The sequence below is a fragment of the Saccopteryx leptura genome, chromosome 9 (assembly GCF_036850995.1).
Source record: "Saccopteryx leptura isolate mSacLep1 chromosome 9, mSacLep1_pri_phased_curated, whole genome shotgun sequence".
NCBI classification, from domain to species: Eukaryota; Metazoa; Chordata; class Mammalia; order Chiroptera; family Emballonuridae; genus Saccopteryx; species Saccopteryx leptura.
The window spans coordinates 39,229,517-39,249,628 of NC_089511.1; the positions used below are offsets into that span (position 1 = coordinate 39,229,517).

The 20,112-nt window shown below is 43.3% G+C and overlaps 1 protein-coding gene across 4 annotated transcripts in view; it reads right to left on the bottom strand.

The window, feature by feature from the left end:
- ZC3H18 (zinc finger CCCH-type containing 18) overlaps positions 1–20,112 on the bottom strand; it is a 78,266-nt gene that overhangs the window by 49,346 nt on the left and 8,808 nt on the right. For 2 of the 4 annotated variants that reach the window (XM_066349252.1, XM_066349251.1), the window contains exons 2-4: positions 18,607–19,202; positions 8,295–8,379; positions 7,433–7,504 (exon numbers count right to left, since the gene is read on the bottom strand). In XM_066349252.1, coding sequence (XP_066205349.1) covers positions 7,433–7,504; positions 8,295–8,379; positions 18,607–19,188 — 739 coding nt within the window. In that variant the 5' untranslated portion in view covers positions 19,189–19,202. The remainder of the gene's footprint in view (positions 1–7,432; positions 7,505–8,294; positions 8,380–18,606; positions 19,203–20,112) is intronic. The other 2 variants (XM_066349255.1, XM_066349253.1) reach the window with 1 other exon arrangement.

Genomic DNA, 20,112 nt, shown 5'->3' on the forward strand with positions numbered 1-20,112 from the left:
TATATGAAATATATTTTATAGTAAAACTAAATAAAAGGAATACATGTAAACAAAAAATATCCAAATACTCTAAAAGGTATTCAGTGAAGTCTCTATGCCTCCAGGGAGCTCCACAGAGGCAGTTAACAATTTACTGAGGAATCAATCAATCAGTCAGTGTACCTATCCCTATTTTTTCCTAGAGTATACACTCTGTGTTGAATCTTTTTTTTTCCACTAAATAATATATCTACAAAAAGGAACCTGCACGCTCAACAGCAAAAGCCCAAACTCTTAACAGTGAAACAGACAATACATGCATGAAACCTAATGGGCCCCAGTAGAAATCAAGGAAACTAGAAAGAGACAACAGGAGATGAAATCCATATCCCCACCCCAGCAACCCACTGGTCACAACCCAGACACAAGACTAGCCCAAGGAATCCATCTCTCCCATTTCACGGTGTGAAATGTGAGAAGCATGCTGCATCTATGAGCATAGGTTTGAGCATGTGTACACGGGAAGTCCAGAAACTACCAGATTTTAAAATTTCTGATTGCTGGTTCCATTGGTGATCAGCACAGTACAGTGCTGATACTGTTTTTGGGCTATGCTGCCACTGTTTTTGCATTGCTTCCTACTAGAACAACTGAAATAATTTTGTAGTATCTATTTTCAATACAAAGTACTTGCTTAGCACTAGAATTTTAAACAAAGACTTCCTTATTTCTAAATAAGACATAGTGGTCTTATTTAACTATACCTTGCTTCTATTTCCTGTTAATCGAAATAACTCAGAATAGGTAATAAATAATCAGACTCTGAACATGAAGTACTTCATGATGGGAAGACAGAATATTTAAGTCTAATAATTAAAAACTAAGACCTTAAGCTCTACAAATGTATATTCTAACAAGCACAAGTCCAAAGAACCATTGCATACAAAACTGTATGGATGCAACACCAAGAACTCCTATGTCCTTTTCTTTCCTATGTCACAGAGAAATAGGAGAGAAATGGACAGACAGCTGCAGTCACATCCAGCAGTATTCTGAGATATTTTAACTTAAGAAATATACTCATTATAGTAGCCAAAAAAATTTAAAAAAAAATTTTTTTTTTAAGTTTTATTTATTTATTTATTTATTTTAGAGAGGAGAGGGGGAGAGAGAGAGAGAGAGAGAGGAGAGACAGAGAGAGAGAAGGGGGGGAGGAGCTGGAAGCATCAACTCCCATATGTGCCTTGACCAGGCAAGCCCAGGGTTTCGAACCGGCGACCTCAGCATTTCCAGGTCGACGCTTTATCCACTGCGCCACCATAGGTCTGGCAAAATTTAAAAATTTTCTGTATAAGTAATGTGTACTTGAAACCCGCAGTTCTTTTTTAGTCTCAGGACCCCATAGAGCCTTTATTTGAATGATATTTACTGTAGAAATTAAAACTGTGAAAACTTAAAGACCTAATATATAACATTTATAATTTTTTAATGTCAACATAAATGTTTTATCAAGAGTAAGCTATATTTAGAAAATATTTAGCGATAACAATAGTATTATTTTCCTTTTTTTCAAATCTCTTTAATGCTGACACAGAATAGAAGAGAGCTGGGTTTTCATGTCTGTTTCTGCATTCAATTTGCTGTGCTGCGTTTTAACTGAAAATCCAGCCACAGGCAGAAATATAGCTGGATAAGAAAGGGGCATTTTAACAGCCTTTTCAGGTACTCTCATATGTTCTGATGCTACACCAAACTTGACAAGTGGAGGCTTCTTCAGTTTCACACGAGGGATCTGTAACCCTATCACTGAACTTTACTGACTGTTCCACTGAAGTCCACTGGTCTATCTTGAACTGTGAATGGATCTTCTATCCAGGAGAGATTATGTAATATCACCCAGTGGACATTTGGAGAAATTCATTAGACACTAAAAACCTGTCAAGCTCACAGTGGAGATAGTGGCTCTCCAAAATTCTAATTTTTAATTGAGAGCTTGAATTTTATCATTAGCAACAGATATTGTCAGCCATTCTCCCTGAAGTGGCAGGCTCACTTGGTGAAGTTTTTGAAAAGACTTGGTTCTGCATCACCTTGGTGTGTCGTAGTCCTTCCTGCAAGTGAACACACGCTCCGTGGGAAAAGTGGCTGGCCCAGCTCACAGTGCAAACCTCGAACGTGCCCTCCCTGGAGATGTTTGCACTTCAGTGCGCAGCAGAGGGGCTCCATGCCCACTTCCAATTTCGTCATACTGAATATAAAAAAGACATATACTGAGGGCTCTAACTGGGGTGATAAAAATGCTCTAAAACTGGACTGTGGTCATGACTGCACAAGTTGGTAAATTTAATAAAAAGTCACTGAATTGTACACTTAAAACAGGCATATTTTATATGTAAATTATACCTTGATAAAGTTGCTTTTAAAAAAAGACCTGGAGGCAGTGCTGGCCGGCTGGCTCAGCAATAGAGCATTGGTCTGGCTTATGGAAGTCCTGGGTTCAATTCCCAGTCAGGGCACACAGGATAAACGACCATCTGCTTCTCCACCCTTCTCCCTCCTTTCTATCTCTCTCTGCCCCTCCTATAGCCATGGCTCAGTTGGAGCAAGTTGCTGAGGATGGCTCCATGGCCTCACCTCAGGAGCCGAGAGCAGCTGCCCCAGATGGGCAGAGCATTGCCCTGAAGGGGGTTTGCCAGGTGGATCCCGGTCAGGGCGCATGCTGGAGTCTTCCTACTTCCCTACTTCTCACTAAAAAAAAAAAAAAAAAAAAAAGACCTGTACACCAAGTGTAGAACAATTATAATTTTTACTGCTCTATTGCAGATATCATTAAAATTGATTCTTTAACTGTAGTCATGGTGGCCAATATGTATTAGTACAGAATTATTATTATGAAAATAGTTTTGACCTCAAGTATCCGTGAAAAAGTCTCAAGGACTCCTAGGAGTCCACAGACCACTCTGATAACTGCTGCTTTAAACATAAAACACAGGGATTCAAAAGAGGGCAATAGACATTTCTCCAGACATTCAAATGTCCAAAATGTACATTAAAAAGATGCTCCACCACTAATCCCTAGGAAAATGCAAATCAGAACCACTAGGAGGTCAGGAGATACCACCCTCACATTCATGAGGATAGTTAGTATAAGAAAAATCAGAAAATAACAAAGGTTGGTGAGGATTTGAGAAACTGGAACCTGTACAGCTGCCACGGAAAACAGTATGGCAGGTCCTCAAAAAATTAAAAACAGAATTACCAAGTGACTCAGCAATCTCGGCATATATCCTCAAAGATGTGAGAGCAGGGTCTTAAAGAGATACAATGATCCCTCGTCTATAGTAGGGGTTAGGTTCCAGAAGGCCCCACGATAGGCGAAAATCTGCAAAGTAGCGACCTTATACTGTATTTATTATTTATATATATTTAAGGCTTTATAAACCCTCCTCACACTTTTATAAACCTTTCCCACACTGTTATTAATCTTTCCCACACTTAATTTACTGCAAAAATAATTAAAATAATAAATATATAAAAATACCTATATACCGCAAAATCCCGCGATATAGCAAAAAATCAATGATACAGTGAGACCACAAAAAGTAAACCACGATATGGCGAGGGATGACTGTATTTATACACTTATGTTCAAAGCAGCTTTATTCATGTTAACTAAAATGTGGAAGCTACTCATTTTAGAAGTGAGTCCACTGTCTAATGAATGGATAAACTGTGGTCGATACACAATGGAGCATTATTTAGCCTTAAAAAGGAAATTCTTACACAAGCTATACAAAATGAATAAACCTTGAGGACATTACGCTCAGTGAAATAAGCCAGTCACGAAAAGACAAATGGTGTATGATTCCCCTTACATTAGGCATATACAATAGTTAAATTCATAGAAACAGAAAGTAGAAAGGTAGTCACCAGGGACTGAGGGGAGTGAAGAATGAGAAGTTAGTGTTTAGTGCGGACAGAATTTTAGTTTTACAAGACAAAAAGGTCTAGAGATGGATGGTGGTGATGGCTGCAATATGAATGTACTCAATGTACACTTAAAAATAGCCAAAATGGCAAATTTTATACTATTTTATTATAATTTAAAAAAGAGAGAACAGAAGCTGCTGAGACAAGTAGGCCTGGAACAGGTTGGGCCCTACTGACAACTGGGAAAATCAGAAACCCAAGAGAGGACACAATCTAAAGAAAATGCTAGTTATGTCTTTGTGACTGGAACTTTGCGTACTGAGATTCAACACAACATACATACAGGCAGTTCCTGGGTTACGAACTAGATAGGTCCTCAAGCTGAATTGGTAAGTAAGTTGGAACTGGTACATTTACCTATTAAATTCATCTTAGACAGATGTTTGTCTTAACATAGTATTTTTTACCTTTTTATGCATATAAATACTTAAATATTTTCAAACCTACAGAACTTATCTTGTTCATAACCCAGGCACTACCTGTAAATGAGAAGTAAAATTATACCATAAACAAAGTTTCAGTGCTTTAAAATATCTCAATTTGTGTTCCTAAGTACATCTTTTATCAATAAATAATCTGAAGATCACAACTTATAAAACTATAGCTAACAAACTTGAAGTTTTCCTTTTTTCTTTTCTGAAGTGAGAAGCAGGGAGGCAGAGAGATAGACTCCTACAAGTGCCCTAACTGGGATCCACCCAGCAAGCCAATCATGAGGTGATGCTCTGCCTATCTAGGGCTGTTGCTCTGTTACTTGGCAACTGAACTATTTTAGCACCTGTCGAGAGGTCATGGAGCCATCCTCAGCACCTGGGGCCAACTTACTCCAGCTGAGCCATGGCTGCAGGAGAAGAAGAGAGAGAGAGAGAGAGAGAGAGAGAGAGAGAGAGAGAAGGAGGAGGGGGAGGGGGAGGGGTGAAGAAGCAGATGGTTGCTTCTCCTGTGTGCCCTGATCGGAAATTGAACCCAGGACATCCACACGCTGAGTTGATGCTCTACTGCTTAGCCAACCAGCCAGGGCCCAAAAAAATTTTCAAATTAAGATATAATTCATATACCACAAAATATACTTTAAAGTATATAACTGAGTGAGTTTCAGTATATTCAAAATTGTGCAATGACCACCACAATTTCAAAACATTTCATCATGTCAAAAGGGAATTTTTTTTGTGTGTGACAAAGATAAGAGACAGGGACAGACAGACAGGAAAGGAGAGAGATAAGCAGCATCAAATTTTGTTGCGGCACCTTAGTTGTTCATTGATTGCTTTCTCATATGTGCCTTGACGGGGGGGGGGGGCAATAGGGGGGCTACAGTGGACCGAGTGACCCCTTGCTCAAGCTGGTGAGTCATGCTCAAACCAGATGAGCCTGTGCTCAAGCTGGCAACCTTGGGGTTTCGAACTTGGGTCCTCTGCGTCCCAGTCCAACGCTCTATCCACTGTGCTACCTCTTGGTCAGGCAAAAAGGAACCTTTTTGTACTGATTAGACATCACCCCTTTGATATTCCTACCCCCTAGCCTATACAATGTCTAATCTATTTTCTGTCTCTGTGGATCTGTCTGTTCAGGACAGTTCACATAAGTGAAAATATAAAATGTGACCTTTTTTATCTGGCTTCTTTCTTCCACTTGGCATAATGTCCTCAAGTTTCATCCTTGTTGTAGTTTCAGTACTTTATTCCTTTTATGGCTGAATAATATTCCATTGTATGGGCAAACCAAATTTTATTTATCCATCATCAATTGATGGATATTTGGGTTGTTTCCACACTTTGATTATTGCAAATAATGCTGTTATGTTCATGTACAAGTTTTCATGTGGATATACTTTCACTTTTCTTAGATGGATATCCAGAAATGGAATTGCTGGGTCATATGGTTGCTGTGCACTTCACTTTCTGAGGAGTTGATATACTATCAGCACTGTATAAACGTACCATTTCTCTGCATCCTTACCAAACACAACAAACTTCATTTTTAAAGTGACTTCTACTATTAAAGGGAACTTACACATATCCATCTCAATTTAATATCCAACTTATAAACTGAAGGTAAGCAAAAACATTTATATCCCAAAACTTTCTCATAACTAAGAAAAAGCAGGAGCTATGTTCTGGAACACTGAGAAAAATCAATCATTTCCTTTTATACTATTATCACAATTCTCCATAGCAGCGGTTCTCAACCTGTGGGTCGCGACCCCGGCGGGGGTCGAACAACCAAAACACAGGGGTCGTCGAAAGCCATTGGAATAAACAAACAGTATAGGAGGAAAAGGTAAATATATATTTTAAAAAATATTCCTGAAACAAGTTACTGATTGTGCTTAATTAAGCTTTTGCAAAAAGGCCCCTTCAGATTTTTACACTGCAGAAAGCCTTACCAAATGGTCTCACTCCCTGAAATCCAAACTGAGCACTTAGTTTGACCCTGGAGGCACCTCTCTCCTATTGTGAGGTGACCCCGTGAAGTCCAGGGAGATAAGTGTCCTGTCCTTGTCCATCTGGAATCTCCTCATGATGCTGATCTGCAGTTCCAGTAACAACTTCATTTGTATGCATGCTTTTCTTGCTAAATTCTGGAAACTACTCCAGTGATGTGACCCCAGCATCTGGATCAGAGCCTCCGTGGCACGAATGGTGGACACTGTTGCCCCTTGCCGTGGGAGCGTCCGGCTAGTTCTAACCAGCTGGCTAGGCTTCTGAGCCCCCATTTGTGAACAGTGCTAATTGGAAATGAATGCAAGTACATTTATGTATACATATACATATTTGTTTCCATTGCTTTAATCTAGAAACTTCAGGGATATACTGACATTTGTTCCCAAATCAATATGGAACGAAGGTCTTCTGCTTAAGTTGAAATTTTCCGAAATAGTGACACTTCCAATACTTTCTAAAATGTATTGTGTGTTTATCTGCATTCATAGGGTGGCTCTTCTGCTCATGATGTAACGCCTGCTCTACAGCACGTGACTGCAGTGTTTGTGCTCCCTCAGGCATGGTGGAGCCCATTACATGCAGGTGGGTCAAACTTTGGCTTGGCAGAAACAATAAGCAGCATGTAAATATCACAGGTCAAGGGCATATGCCCCGAGGAGCAAGCCGACCTAGGTCCTGAGTGTGCTGCTCCCTCAGCTCCCATGTACCCTCACCATCAGACCACCCCTTGGTACTAGGGATATGATCGTTCAAGGGCTAGCTGAAGTGCAGAGCTGCCTCTCCATGAGATGGAACTCCATGTGCCCCTGCCACCCTGCCCTCCCTGTGCAGTCAGTGCACGGTTTCCTCGAGCCTCAAGTGCCTCTAAGTATTAAGACTCACAACTGCTCTCTGTCCCTCTAAGCCTCCCCTTTCTTCTGGCTTCACAGGAGTATTCTGGGTCCAGGAGAAAGAAGTCTGGCCTCTGGAGCAGGGTGACTTTGAAGGACTAAAGAGAGTGAATATTGTATATTTTGTACCTTTAACCTGGTCTCTGAATGGTATGGAATTTGATATTGGTGGAAGAAGAGTGGATAATGGTGTCACAACATCTGGAAAAGAAGTACAGGAAGCTCTTGTGAACTTTAGACAGAACAAGAGGCTGGGTCAGTGAGCAAAGTCATCAAGGATCAGAGTAAAATTAAGAGAAAAATATCTTCCTACCTATCCAAGGAAAATGCTGAATTATAAGACATATACCAAAACTACTTCTGCACATTAAAAAAACCTTAAGATTGGAAATTCTCATTTTCATTTCCAAATCTCCCAAGATCTTAGTTCATACTTTTCAACAAAATTTTATCACATTGCTATCTGTTACCACTTCTTGACTCACATCCTTTACTTTTCAGGAGAGAGGGAGCCTTGCTGCTTTGAGGTCATTCCCTTGCTATTTAGAAATATATTTCAAATGAAAGACATACTTCTGATACATCATGTGGAAAAACGGTAACGTTCCTTTTAGAGGTGCGAAACTGTCAAAACTGGTGCCTGGGGGCATCTGGCCTTATAAAAAGAACCACTTACAAAAATGACTGATGCTGTCTACATTAAAGTCATGAGTCTGTTACAAACAGGTGGGCCTGGAACCACAAGTGTGAAAATGATCAGGGCTGGCTCCCCTCTGATTCAGTCATTCAAGTGATGAAAGGACCAATAAAAGATTTATTGTTTCACATCAATACCACCACCATTGCCACCATAAACTGCCATTCTCTGGCCCCAAGGAAAGCCTTACACACACTCCAGGGCACTTGACAATGCTTACCCACCACCACAGTCCCAGGTAAAGCCGAGGCCACACAAATGGGCCATGCAAAGGCCCCTCACTCAGACAATTACCTTTCATGAAGAATCGGCAGGTGGGACGAGGCCTCACCTTCCTGTCACTGGGGTCCTTTACTTCACCCTCTTCCAGATCATCATCCTGAAACAGAGGACAATGTGACTTGCAGAAGGAATTATCTTTAACAAGAGGGATGAAGCAGGAGGGGCATCTACCAGCAGGCACGACTTTCACCAAACCAGAAGGGATATATATGGTCATACAACACATGTATGGGCCACTCACCAATTCACATTCATTTTTCAAACGTCAGATTCCTCATTCACACAGTGGGAAATTTCAATGTTTACCTAATAGGCTGAGGAATGCCACTAAAGAGCACTGAATGAAAACACTGTGAAGCATGTGTAATACATGAGACAAACCTGGGTTTCACTGTATTTCTCTTAATTAGCAACTCTGAATACATTTCAAGTTTTTAATATTTTGTATATTTAGAACAAAACATTTTATGTCCTTAAAATTCAACACTAACTCCCTCTAATTTAAAAGGCTGGGGTGTGGAGGAGGGAAGTTAGACACAGGTCAGCGATGCCTCCTGGACAGCGTTGTGGACCCATCTTTCACCTTAGATTGAGGCCCTTCTCTTTTCATTCTTAGTCCTGAGTTGCTAATTGTGGCTGTCAAACTTTAGAGTGAGAACTTTAAAAAGATCAAAACTAGGCCCTGGCCGGTTGGCTCAGTGGTAGAGCGTCGGCCTGGTGTGCAGGAGTCCCGGGTTTGATTCCCGGCCAGAGCACACAGGAGAAGTGCCCATCTGCTTCTCCACCCCTCCCCCTCTCCTTCCTCTCTGTCTCTCTCTTCACCTCCCGCAGCCAAGTCTCCATTGGAGCAAAGTTTGCCCGGGCGCTGAGGATGGCTCTATGGCCTCTGCCTCAGGCGCTAGAATGGCTCTGGTTGCAACAGAGTGACGCCCCAAGATGGGCAGAGCATCACCCCCTGGTGGGCGTGCCGGGTGGATCCCGGTCGGGCGCATGCGGGAGTCTGTCTGACTGCCTCCCCGTTTCCAGCTTCGGAAAAATACAAAAAACAAAAAAAACAAAACAAAAAAAAGAGCAGCCACAACCTGAACCTCTGCCTTGTGCTCTCCCTAGTCCCCAACTGTCCCAGGGCCTCAGTTACCACTGATGGTTACAGACTCTCACTTGCTCCCTTCGGTCACCAGTGACTTGTGCATACTTCTCTACTTGAGATGCTCCACACCACCCCTCACCTCTCGCCCAAGCAGGTATTCAGCTGCCCTGGTGACATCTGTTGGTCTGTCCATGATGAACTCATTGCACTGTGTCCCAGCCTATCCCAGCGTGCCCTAATACAGTCAACCCAGAGGTCTAGAAGTCACTGGACCCTTCTCCCCACATCTCCTGTAGCACCACCATCTTTAAGACAATGGCCCAGTCCCCACTGGTCAGGGAAAGCACTAACTGGTGTCCTTCCAATCTTTCCCACACGCTCCTCACAATGCACAATGACCTTTTCAAACCCCAGCCAGACTGTATTCTTCCATCATCACTTAACACATTTTATTTTCAAATTGCAGGTTGAGTCTCCCTTCCTCAGTGTCCCCTGCCTCCCTTCACAATGGGTCCCCACAGCTTCCTCCAGCCATCACAGCCTGCCCAATGGAACTGGAGGCTCTACCAGGCAGGACTGTGTGTGTCGCTCATCATGTACTGCCGGTCCAAGTGCAGTGCTGGGCTTGTAGTAAACGGAAAGTATTTGTTGAATACAAAAATGCTGAGGTCAAACCCTGGATTTATCAAAACTTACTTTTAAAGCTTAAATAAGTTGTATAACTTTTGCTTTAAAACTCTGAGTTCTTGCCCTGGCCGGTTGGCTCAGTGGTAGAGCGTCGGCCTGGCGTGCAGAAGTCCCGGGTTTGATTCCCGGCCAGGGCACACAGGAGAAGCGCCCATTTGCTTCTCCACCCCTCCCCCTCTCCTTCCTCTCTGTCTCTCTCTTCCCCTCCTGCAGCCGAGGCTCCACTGGAGCAAAGATGGCCCAGGCGCTGGGGATGGCTCCTTGGCCTCTGCCCCAGGCGCTAGAGTGGCTCTGGTCGCAACAGAGCCACGCCCCGGAAGGGCAGAGCATCAGCCCCTGGTGGGCAGAGCGTCACCCCCTGGTTGGGCGTGCTGGGTGGATCCCAGTCGGAAGCATGCAGGAGTCTGTCTCTACTCGTTTCCGGCTTCAGAAAACTACAGAAAAAAACACCCCTCTGAGTTCTTGCCTGACCTGTGGTGGCACAGTGGATAAAGCATCGACCTGGAAATGCTGAGGTCGCCGGTTTGAAATCCTGGGCTTGCCTGATCAAGGCACATATGGGAGTTGATGCTTCCAGCTCCTCCCCACCTTCTCTCTCCTCTCTCTCTCCCTTTCTCTCTCCTCTCTAAAATGAATTAAAAAAATTAAAAAAAAAAACAAAAAAAACCCCTTCTTAAAAAAGGGACTGATGCTTGAGTGTTATATTCCTTACAAGAGTAACAGAATGATTTTTTTTTGAGAGATAAATTTATTCAAGTTTATTCTTTTAAGGTTCCTAGAATACACCTTAGAACTGAGTTTTTATCCTTTGAACATCTCCCCATCTTACCCAAACCCAGGATGATTTAAGTCTTAGAGAAAATGTACTTAGTGTATGCTAAGTGATTGAACATGTCTCTCCCCTGGTCTTTTATAGCCAGTTTTGCTTTATACTCCTTTCCTCATACTAATGATTACTACACCAAAGCCTGAATATGATATTTTACATGGGCTCAAATCTAAGTTTGAAGCAGATTCTCTTTGTTCTCATTAACAAACAAACAAACAAAAAACCTCTTCTGAAAGGTTAGAACCCATTCAAATCTTCCTGTTTCAGTTAGACATTAAGGCATGTGACTGAAATAATGAGTACAGAATAGTTTTTCAGAAGTCAGGATTCATAGCAGTGCACTAGATCAGATTTAAAGGATGTGTTTCCTCAAGGGTATTACTTGCAATATTAACAAGAACAGAAAAAACCACCTACCCATCTTAAAATTGGTAAGCAGTCACGATTCATATGACAGAGTATATGCAACTTCTAGAAACGAGCAGTAAACAGACCTAGATATGCACAATAAAGCGTTCAATATAATGTCAAACCAACAAACACAGAACAGCATCTAGATGACACTGACCACTGTCATCAAGTCCACACATCTGCCAGGATAGAGACAGAGGGCTGTACACACTAGTATGCTGGGTTTATGGTCTCTCCTTTAATTAAAAAACAAACAAAACAATCAATAAATCACTCAGCAATATAATATCCTGAATTTTCAACTAATGATTCATTTAACACATGACTTTTCAAGTGATGGATGATTAAAACAAGTTTTTAAATCTTACAGAGTTTCAAGAAAACACAACTCAAAAAAGGGATCTCTACAGCCAAACTCACGATGCTAACTGTTTGACGGCTATTACATCAAGTGCATAACATATGAGAATTCTTTCAGGCCTCCTGATCATGTGACCTAGAGCAGAGGCAGCAGATAGCAGAGGACAAGGAGAGGCCTTGGTGGTCTGGCCAGAAGCAAACTGGTGGGTGTATGAGAAAGATGGTGCCTGTGAAGCTCTCAGCAAATATCACCCTGAATGGTTAAAACGGCACAGGTATCTAACCTGGGGGAGTGTGCAAGACGTTCTACAGTTTACAAACCTAAGGAACAGCCATGGCTCATTGACATACCTCTATCAGCACTTCCTCAGGGTTAATTTGTGCGGGGCACATTCAACATTAATGCCTTTAAAAATACATGACTGGATGAAAGACTGAGTTCAAATCCTCATGGTGTGACTGTGGGCACATATCTCCACACTGAGTCGTGGTTTCCTTTAGCAGAACAGGGCTGCCTTCAGAGTCCTTACACAGTGCCTCGCATAAAACACGAGCAGTGAGCACTTAACGAGTGATTACTATTTTAATGGAAAAATACCTGAGGCACAGTGTGCCAAAATACATATATCTCTCAGCAATGGTAGCATAAGTGATTTTTACTTTCTTCTTTCAGGTTTTTATTTTCCTTAAAACAATAAAAAAGCCTACATAGTACTCACATAAGAAGTTGTTTCCAACACAGCAGCTCCCACTGCAATGGCAGATAAGGAGATGGTCAGCACATGGTGCTGTCGTGCGGGGAAGCAGATGCAGCATGTGAACACACACACCAGAACAGAGGCCTAGGCGCCTCCTTAGACCCCAATTCCCACATCTGCAAAGCAGGATAATAATACAGGTCTACAATTCCTAACTCCAAACCTCCTCACAGCCAGATGTTTTGGGAATTCAGATATGTTTTGGTTTTAGAGAAGTGAAACTAGGTGGGGTCTGAAGCAGCACCCTGTAACAGTCACAGTAATTTTTCTGTGGGGAGGTGTGTCACAAGAGGGTAAATACAGGACCACAAACACCCTGGCATCAGATGTGAGGAAACTTCTATTCTCAGAATTTCTGGGCACTCCTGGCCAAGAGTAAGGACTGTGGCCTGTACTTACTCATGTGGCTGTGTTGGCCAGACCTGCTGGTGGCTGACGCCACATGAGTTTTTCTCAAATGTGGCACAGGATTCCCAGGCTTCAGCAAAGGGAATGATGCTACCCCTCACCTAAGAGACTTGGAGGAGAGTGAATAAAGAGAATGCGCCACACAAAAGGAACAGGCCTTATAGACAATGAAACCTCAGCCATGAGGATAAGATGAGGAGGACCTTTTTTTTAAGATAGTATACAACCAGACATAAAAGGAGTAACTATAAGGTCTACCAGAAAGTTCTGTCCGTTTCTATCACAACAAGTTTCAACACGTAAGTACATGTTTATTTGGCGCATGTGTGCCTCTCTATTTTTATCACTTGATGTATACATACTGATGTAGCAAATTAACTAAAACAAAGTTGATTCACGTTAGTCTTAGGTGTGAAGCGATAGTGTACCCATGGCTACTGATAAAGTTCATTTACGCCACTGTAATTTTTACAAATTTCAACAAGGAAGAAATGCTACAGAAGCATGTCTGTCGCACCCATCATATTCCTCGGACTTAGCACCCTCCGACTATCACTTGTTTTTGTCCTTATAAAATTTTTTGAAGGGCAAAAAATTCAAAAATGAAGAAGATATCAAACAAGTACTAGTTCAATTTTTCGCATCAAAAGATAAAAAACATTTTTCAAAAATGGGATATACAAATTACCCTCACACTGGCAAGAAATCATTAATAATAATGGCAATTATATTATTTAATAAAGTTTATTGACGGTAAGAAAAATTTGTATTTTGTTTTATTCCAAAAACAGACAGAACTTTCCGGTAGACCTTATATATTTGAACAGGAAAAAATATAAAATTCTACCTGCAAAGAAAACGCTTCAAAGTATATTTGTATGTGGGTATGCCAAGAGCTACCACTTCTAACTAAGGAGTCACATGGACTGTCCACTCAGGACATGTCCTGCTGTCTCTGGAGAGGCCACCCTAACAATGTGAGAATCATGGCTAAAAAGGAAGAATGGAATAACACATATAACCCCAAGGGATGGTATACTCTAGGTGGCTGAAGTTCTCTCAACTGAATGACAAGATATAAAAACAGAACCAAGTAAACAAGCCAAGGAGAGGATGGGCAGACCAAAGAAGGGAGGACACAAGTCTGTAAAAGTGAATCAAAGACCCATGAAGATGGTTCAATTTGCTCATTAAACCCAAAATGAAGGAATGGTTCTAGTGAGACTAACCAGAGGCACAAGCGAAGGAAGGAAAAGAAGTCCTTGCACAGTGGGAATTGATTGTGGAGTCTAACTAAGTTCACTCTTCTTGAGAGATGCACAGGTAGAAACAAAACCACAGATGAGCCTGATTGTCTGAAGTGTGGCTTCCTGAATAGGTAAGAGACTAATGATTCAATAAGGCTCATACCAGGTTAAGTTGTTGGGGACCCTTGGCCCCCACTCCACATACCCAGGGCGCTGAAACAGCTGGCCCACAACCCTATGTGCAAAATCCCACCCCCACCACAGCAAGGTAGTGGCACTTCCAGAAAGGCATTTGTATCTGAAGGGTGTTCTGGCAGCAAATCATAAACATATAACTAATGCAAGATCTTAGCCACATACTGTGTGGTTTAGACAAAAGAAGTTCAAGGGTTTATTGTACAAATTGACATCACTATCAAGGAAGCTTCCAAGAGAGAGGAAAAGTTGGGGAGGATGGGGGTGAGTCCCCCTAAATCAGTTCACTGTTTCAGTGACCTAAATCGTAAAGGGAGAAAAGCAGGATAATGCACCTGACAGAAGGGAAGAGCTCCTCAGTTACAGGAGGATGTGTCTCATGGCATTCTAGACTCCTCAACCCAGCTGTTTCCAGCAGAGCAGGGACAGACACTGAGGGAGGAGACGGAGCAGCTGCATGTGCAGATGCCCTCTGAACTGGGAGACTCTTGACTCAGCCAGGCTGGCAGGATGCCAGCTATGTATGGACCTGCTCAGGGGCCTTAGTGAATGCACATTTCCTCCCCATAAAACATCCAGGTGGTTCATGCTGATACTAGAGCTGCCCTTGAAAGCCATGGGGAAAACCCCTCTGCAATGTAGTTTCCATTAGGACCAGAAGCTACTTTGCAGGGATTTAAACTAAAGGGGGAACAGATCAAAGGCCTGCTGTAAGCAGGCTGTTCATGGACCCAAGTGCACTCCCCTGGTTCCTGCTCTATCAGAGAAATGTACTGGAGACAGGGTATCTTGGGAAAGAAACAGGAGTGTATGCTTGATAAGGACAAAGGGCACACACTGTAGCAGAGATCTGACAGGAAATGAAGGGTTAGAACTGGCATAGAGAGTGGGAAAAATGAACCAGCAGCCGTCATTCGTGTACAAGCGGATACGTGTCTAACACTGGATTCTTCCAGTTGTGCTTAGGGCTGGTTCTGGCTACCCACAACCAATGCTTCAATGACCCTCTCTATGGAAATGGCTCTTCCAGCGCAGACCTGCTACTGCCACTCCACGTTTCAACAGTACTCAAATTAAACATGCTCCAGAGGAATGGGTTTCTCCATCTGCTCAGCAGGTAGTTACTGGCTGCCTAAAATGTGCCCAGTCCTGTGGCGACTGAGGGAGCCAGCCCAGTAGGTTCCAGAAGTAGGTAACTCGTGTTGCTGGAGGTAAGAAGTAACAGAAACAAACACACTGATGATCCAGTTGATTTAACTGTGGAAGTACAATAAAGGTGCCAGGTACAACAGACAGGTAGGGCAGGAGTTAGAGCCTACATAGAGGAGGTGACATTTACACCAACACTTACAGGACAGGGAGGAGCCCAGAGTCAGGCAACTGGAGGAGCACCTGCAGGGCAAGCACGCTCATGTGAGGACCCAAGTCACCCTTTACAGTGCCTCCCACCATGGTGAGGTCTGCCTGTCCCTGCCGTGGGGGTCTGCTCTGCTCTATTCTACCCTGTCATATCCCCACCGCACTGCAATGAGTCTGGCACACTGTAGGACCCACTGGTGCTGTGTCCAAAAAAACAGATCCGTAGGGGTGAGTTGAGCAAGAGGCATGGTCTGTGCTTTGGGAAAGAAACCGTTTCCCACGGCTTAAAGGAACTGTGTTCTCAAGGTCTCCTCAGCGGCTCACTCTTTCTAACTGTGGAGCCCTTGGTGCCACACGGGGCAAACAAGCCACGTCAACCCACCAACTGTGGGATCTGACTGGTTAAGAAAATCAAACTGGTTTATTATTTCATATGCTGTTTGTAGGGGAAACAAGCAAATCTCCAGAGGATGGGTGTTTTCCAGGGGCAACTCAATTCAACTCAATGTCCTATACCGCCACATCTAAGTGCAGTGCAAAAGCACTTGGTGAGAGATGCCAAGGTCACCCAGGACTGGCAGGGAGACACTAGATCCCATATGGAAAGGCAGAAGAGTAGATGAATTTCCTAAGACTTATTCAACAGTTGAAGCAAGAAGAGTTTGTGACTGGTCCTGTCTTAGTGAGAAAATGAACTTTCCAAAAGCCTTGGGCTACAATTAGGAGCCCCCCATATTCTCTGGTGCCTAAAAAAATCAACTCACACACAGGTAATCTCAATCAAGGACCATTTTCTGCTCAAAATTTCATCCACACAGATTAATCTGAGTGTCATGGCAGCGTTTTCCCCTTTGCCAACCCTGTGGTAGAGGTGAACTTTCCAAAGTGGAAGGGAGGGAGAGCTGGCAAAATCTAAGGGAGCTTGCATGATAATGTCAGAAAACACTACCCTTTTAAATAATATTAAACAAAATAATATTAAACAAAGGTTATTAACTCAGGAGGTCATCTACACTTATAGAAGATTAAAAAAAAATCTAAAATTCTAAGCATATAACCACACACATACCCCACAAAGTTCTGTTCTTATGAACCAAGTTAGATAAACAATGTCTAAAGCCCTACAAACTCACTAGGCACACTATGGCTACCATCACATTTGAGAATAGACTGAGCACACTGGCACCGACAAAGTATTAGAGAAGCGTGGTACCTTCAGTAAACCTGTGGTTAAGAATTCAACTAGTAACCTTTCCCCTTCCAACCCAAAACATTTCTGATATAATCTACACACCTTTCACTGTGATGACTCTCAGATAAGCAGAATCTCCTTCCCATGGGTACTTAAAAAAAAACACCCAGATTATATAAATCTGTTGTCACTCTCTCAATTCCTTTCAGTAAAAGCATTACTCAGTAGGACTTTAGGCTCTTTGCCCTCAAAACTCAACTTCTAAAAAATCAAGATGAAAGTTTTTTCTAAAAGGTTTTCTGTAACAAAACTCCAAACTACCTATATCTAAGGTGATATCAGTCTTACCTTTTCTTCAACCTGAAGACCAGATTATTTAAATTTTGAGAAAATGTGCCTGACCAGGTAGTGGCGCAGTGGATAGAGCGTCGGACTGGGATGCGGAAGACCCAGGTTCGAGACTCCGAGGTCACTAGCTTGAGCGTGGGCTCATCTAGTTTGAGCAAAAATTCACCAGCTTGGACCCAAGGTCGCTGGCTCAAGCAAGGGGTTGCTCGATCTGATGAAGGCCCATGGTCAAGGCACATATTAGAAAGCAATCAATGAACAACTAAGGTGTCACAATGTGCAATGAAAAACTAATGATTTTTGCTTCTCATCTCTCTCTGTTCCTGTCTGTCCCTGTCTATCCCTCACTCTGACTCTGTCTCTGTAAAAAAAAAAAAAAAAAAAAAAGAATTAAAAATAAATTATGAGAAAATGTGATGGTCTGATCAAAAGCAGAGGTGTTGACTCACAACCCTATTTTATCTAGGCCTGACAGTCTTATTTGGCCCACCTGGGACCCTCACCAGAAGACAGGCTGTAGGACCAAGATAAACTGGAAGAAAGACTCTGAAATCTTTTCAGTCTCAAGAACCTGACAAGGACTGAAGATCCACGATGGTTCTGGTTGAATGACAATGCAAATAGGATTTAAAGATAGCAGATAGGCCCTGACCGGTTGGCTTAGTGGTAGAGCGTCAGCCTGGCGTGTGGATGTCCCAGGTTTCATTCCCGGTCAGGGCACACAGGAGAAGTGCCCATCTGCTTCTCTACCCCTCCCCCTCTCACTTCTCTTTCCCTCCCTCCCTCCTTCTCTCCCTCCTGCAGCCATGGTTCAATTGGAGTGATTTGGCCCTGGGCACTAAGGATGGTTCCATGGCCCCTGCCTCAGGTGCTAATAGCTAAGAGCTTGGTTGCTGAGCAACAGAGCAAGGTCCCAGATGGGCAGAGCATCGCCCCCTAGTGGGATTGCCGGGTGGATCCCAGTTGGGGTGCATGTGGGAGTCTGTCTCTCTGCCTCCGTTGCTCACTCTAAATAAAATTAAAAAAAAAAAAAGAAAAAAGAAAGATAGCAGATGAAGGAAAATTACCTCTTCACTTGTTAAAAAAAATCCAAAACTTAAAAAAAAAAATTGGGCTAGGTATTCTAACACAATCCAACCAACAGCACCAGACATGAGTGAGGGTCCATGGAAATTCTTTCAACTACCAACTGGCAGACAGAAGTTTTCTGAATCTAGACTATTTCTCTTTGATTTTTAGCACTTCCTAATTACCATGGTGACTGTTCCCAGAACAATCCTCTCATTTTCCCGCACTCCTCCATCCCACCTCCTTGTTCTGAGACGGAGCTAAGATAATTCTATGAAGAGCGCTCCTCCTGGTACCAGGCTGAGATGCGGCTGGTGGCAGGAAGTCCTTCTGGGCTCTATCTATATACATCTGCAGCTCAGGCATACTCACATCGATCTCCCCATCATCAATTTCTCCATCATCATCCTCTTTTTTTTTCTCCTTGGCAGTCTCCAGGGGCTCCTTGTCTTCCACACTGTGGACACCTGCCTTTCCCTCCTCTGCGGGAACTCCTTCTCCCTTCTCCTCATCATCTTCGGCCCCAGCCTTCTCAGCTTCATCCTCCTGCCCAGCAGGGGCTGGCTCTTCGGGGACCTCCTCATCATAGTCTAACTCATGCTCGTCCAGTTCCCTCGTGACTGAGGAGGCCTCGTCTCTCAGGTCACTTCTGCGGTCTTCCTCCCTCCCATCCCCCTCCTCTGCGTGTGGGGGGCTTGTTGGGCCCCTATTCAGCTCCTGAGGTTCAGAGTCCTGGTCTTGATCCTCATCAGAGTGACTCTCCTCTTCCTCCTGGCTCAGTCCCAGGGCAGCGTTTTCCTCATCCTCCAAATCAGAAGCCCTACCCACAGCTCTGTCCAAATCTTGATCAGACCCACTTTCTCTCAGAATATCATCATCTGAGAGCCCCTGCTGCTCCTCTTCTTCATCCTCTGGAGAGCGAGGGTCCCGTTCAGGGCTCTCGGGCACATCCATCGGTACCCACAGTTCTGCAAATGAAAGAGAACACAGATTCACAGGATTTATCAAAATGGAAAGTAAATCTTGCCCTGGTTTTTCTGTTCCCACACTTACTCCTAACCTGCAAGGGTGAACAGGACCTGCATTTTGCGTGGTCCTTCCCAGGTCCTCCAAACCCCAACCCCCCCTCCACTGCTGCTGGCTGTTCTACCAAGGAGGACAGTAGGCTGTCCCTGCACAAAGGCCTCCACCAGGATGAACTATGTTCGCTAATCTGTGCATTAAGTGTCTCATATCTGCAGTAACTGACAGGAAGACAACTGGGGTACCCCTTCTTCTCATCAGTGCAATCCAAATGGTTAACAGAAAGTGGGTGATAAGATGCACATTATAAATGATAGCCTTTTGGATTCTCCGATTAGACTGATGATAAAATTCAAGAAAAGGTGCATTATGGAATAAGGTAGCAAAGCTGAAGGCATGCATCTAACCATTTTCTCTGCAGTCATCCTGAAGGCTCTGGAACAGAAATCTGGCCCATCTTGAGGAGTCCCTAGGTTACAGTGTTCCTGAGTGCACCTTTCCAAGTATGGCCCTGACTGTCTCAGAAGATGTACTTGGCATGATCTTGGGCCTCACCACAGACCTGGATGTTGGAGCCACCAACAGATGCTCAGAAGGCAGCATTCATGTACCCTTATTCTCATAGGAAAGTCAAGATCCACTGTTTTAAGAGGTATGTTGTGGAAAAAAACTCTGGCAGAAAATTTTGTTTTATTTATAGATTTATTGGTTTTTAGAAAGGAGAGAGAGAAAGAGAGGGAGAGAGAAAGAGGGAGGGAGAAGTGGGAAGCATCAACTCATAGTAGTTGTTTCTGGTATGTGCCTTGACCAGGAGAGCCCAGGGTTTTGAACCAGTGACCTCAGCATTCTAGGTCA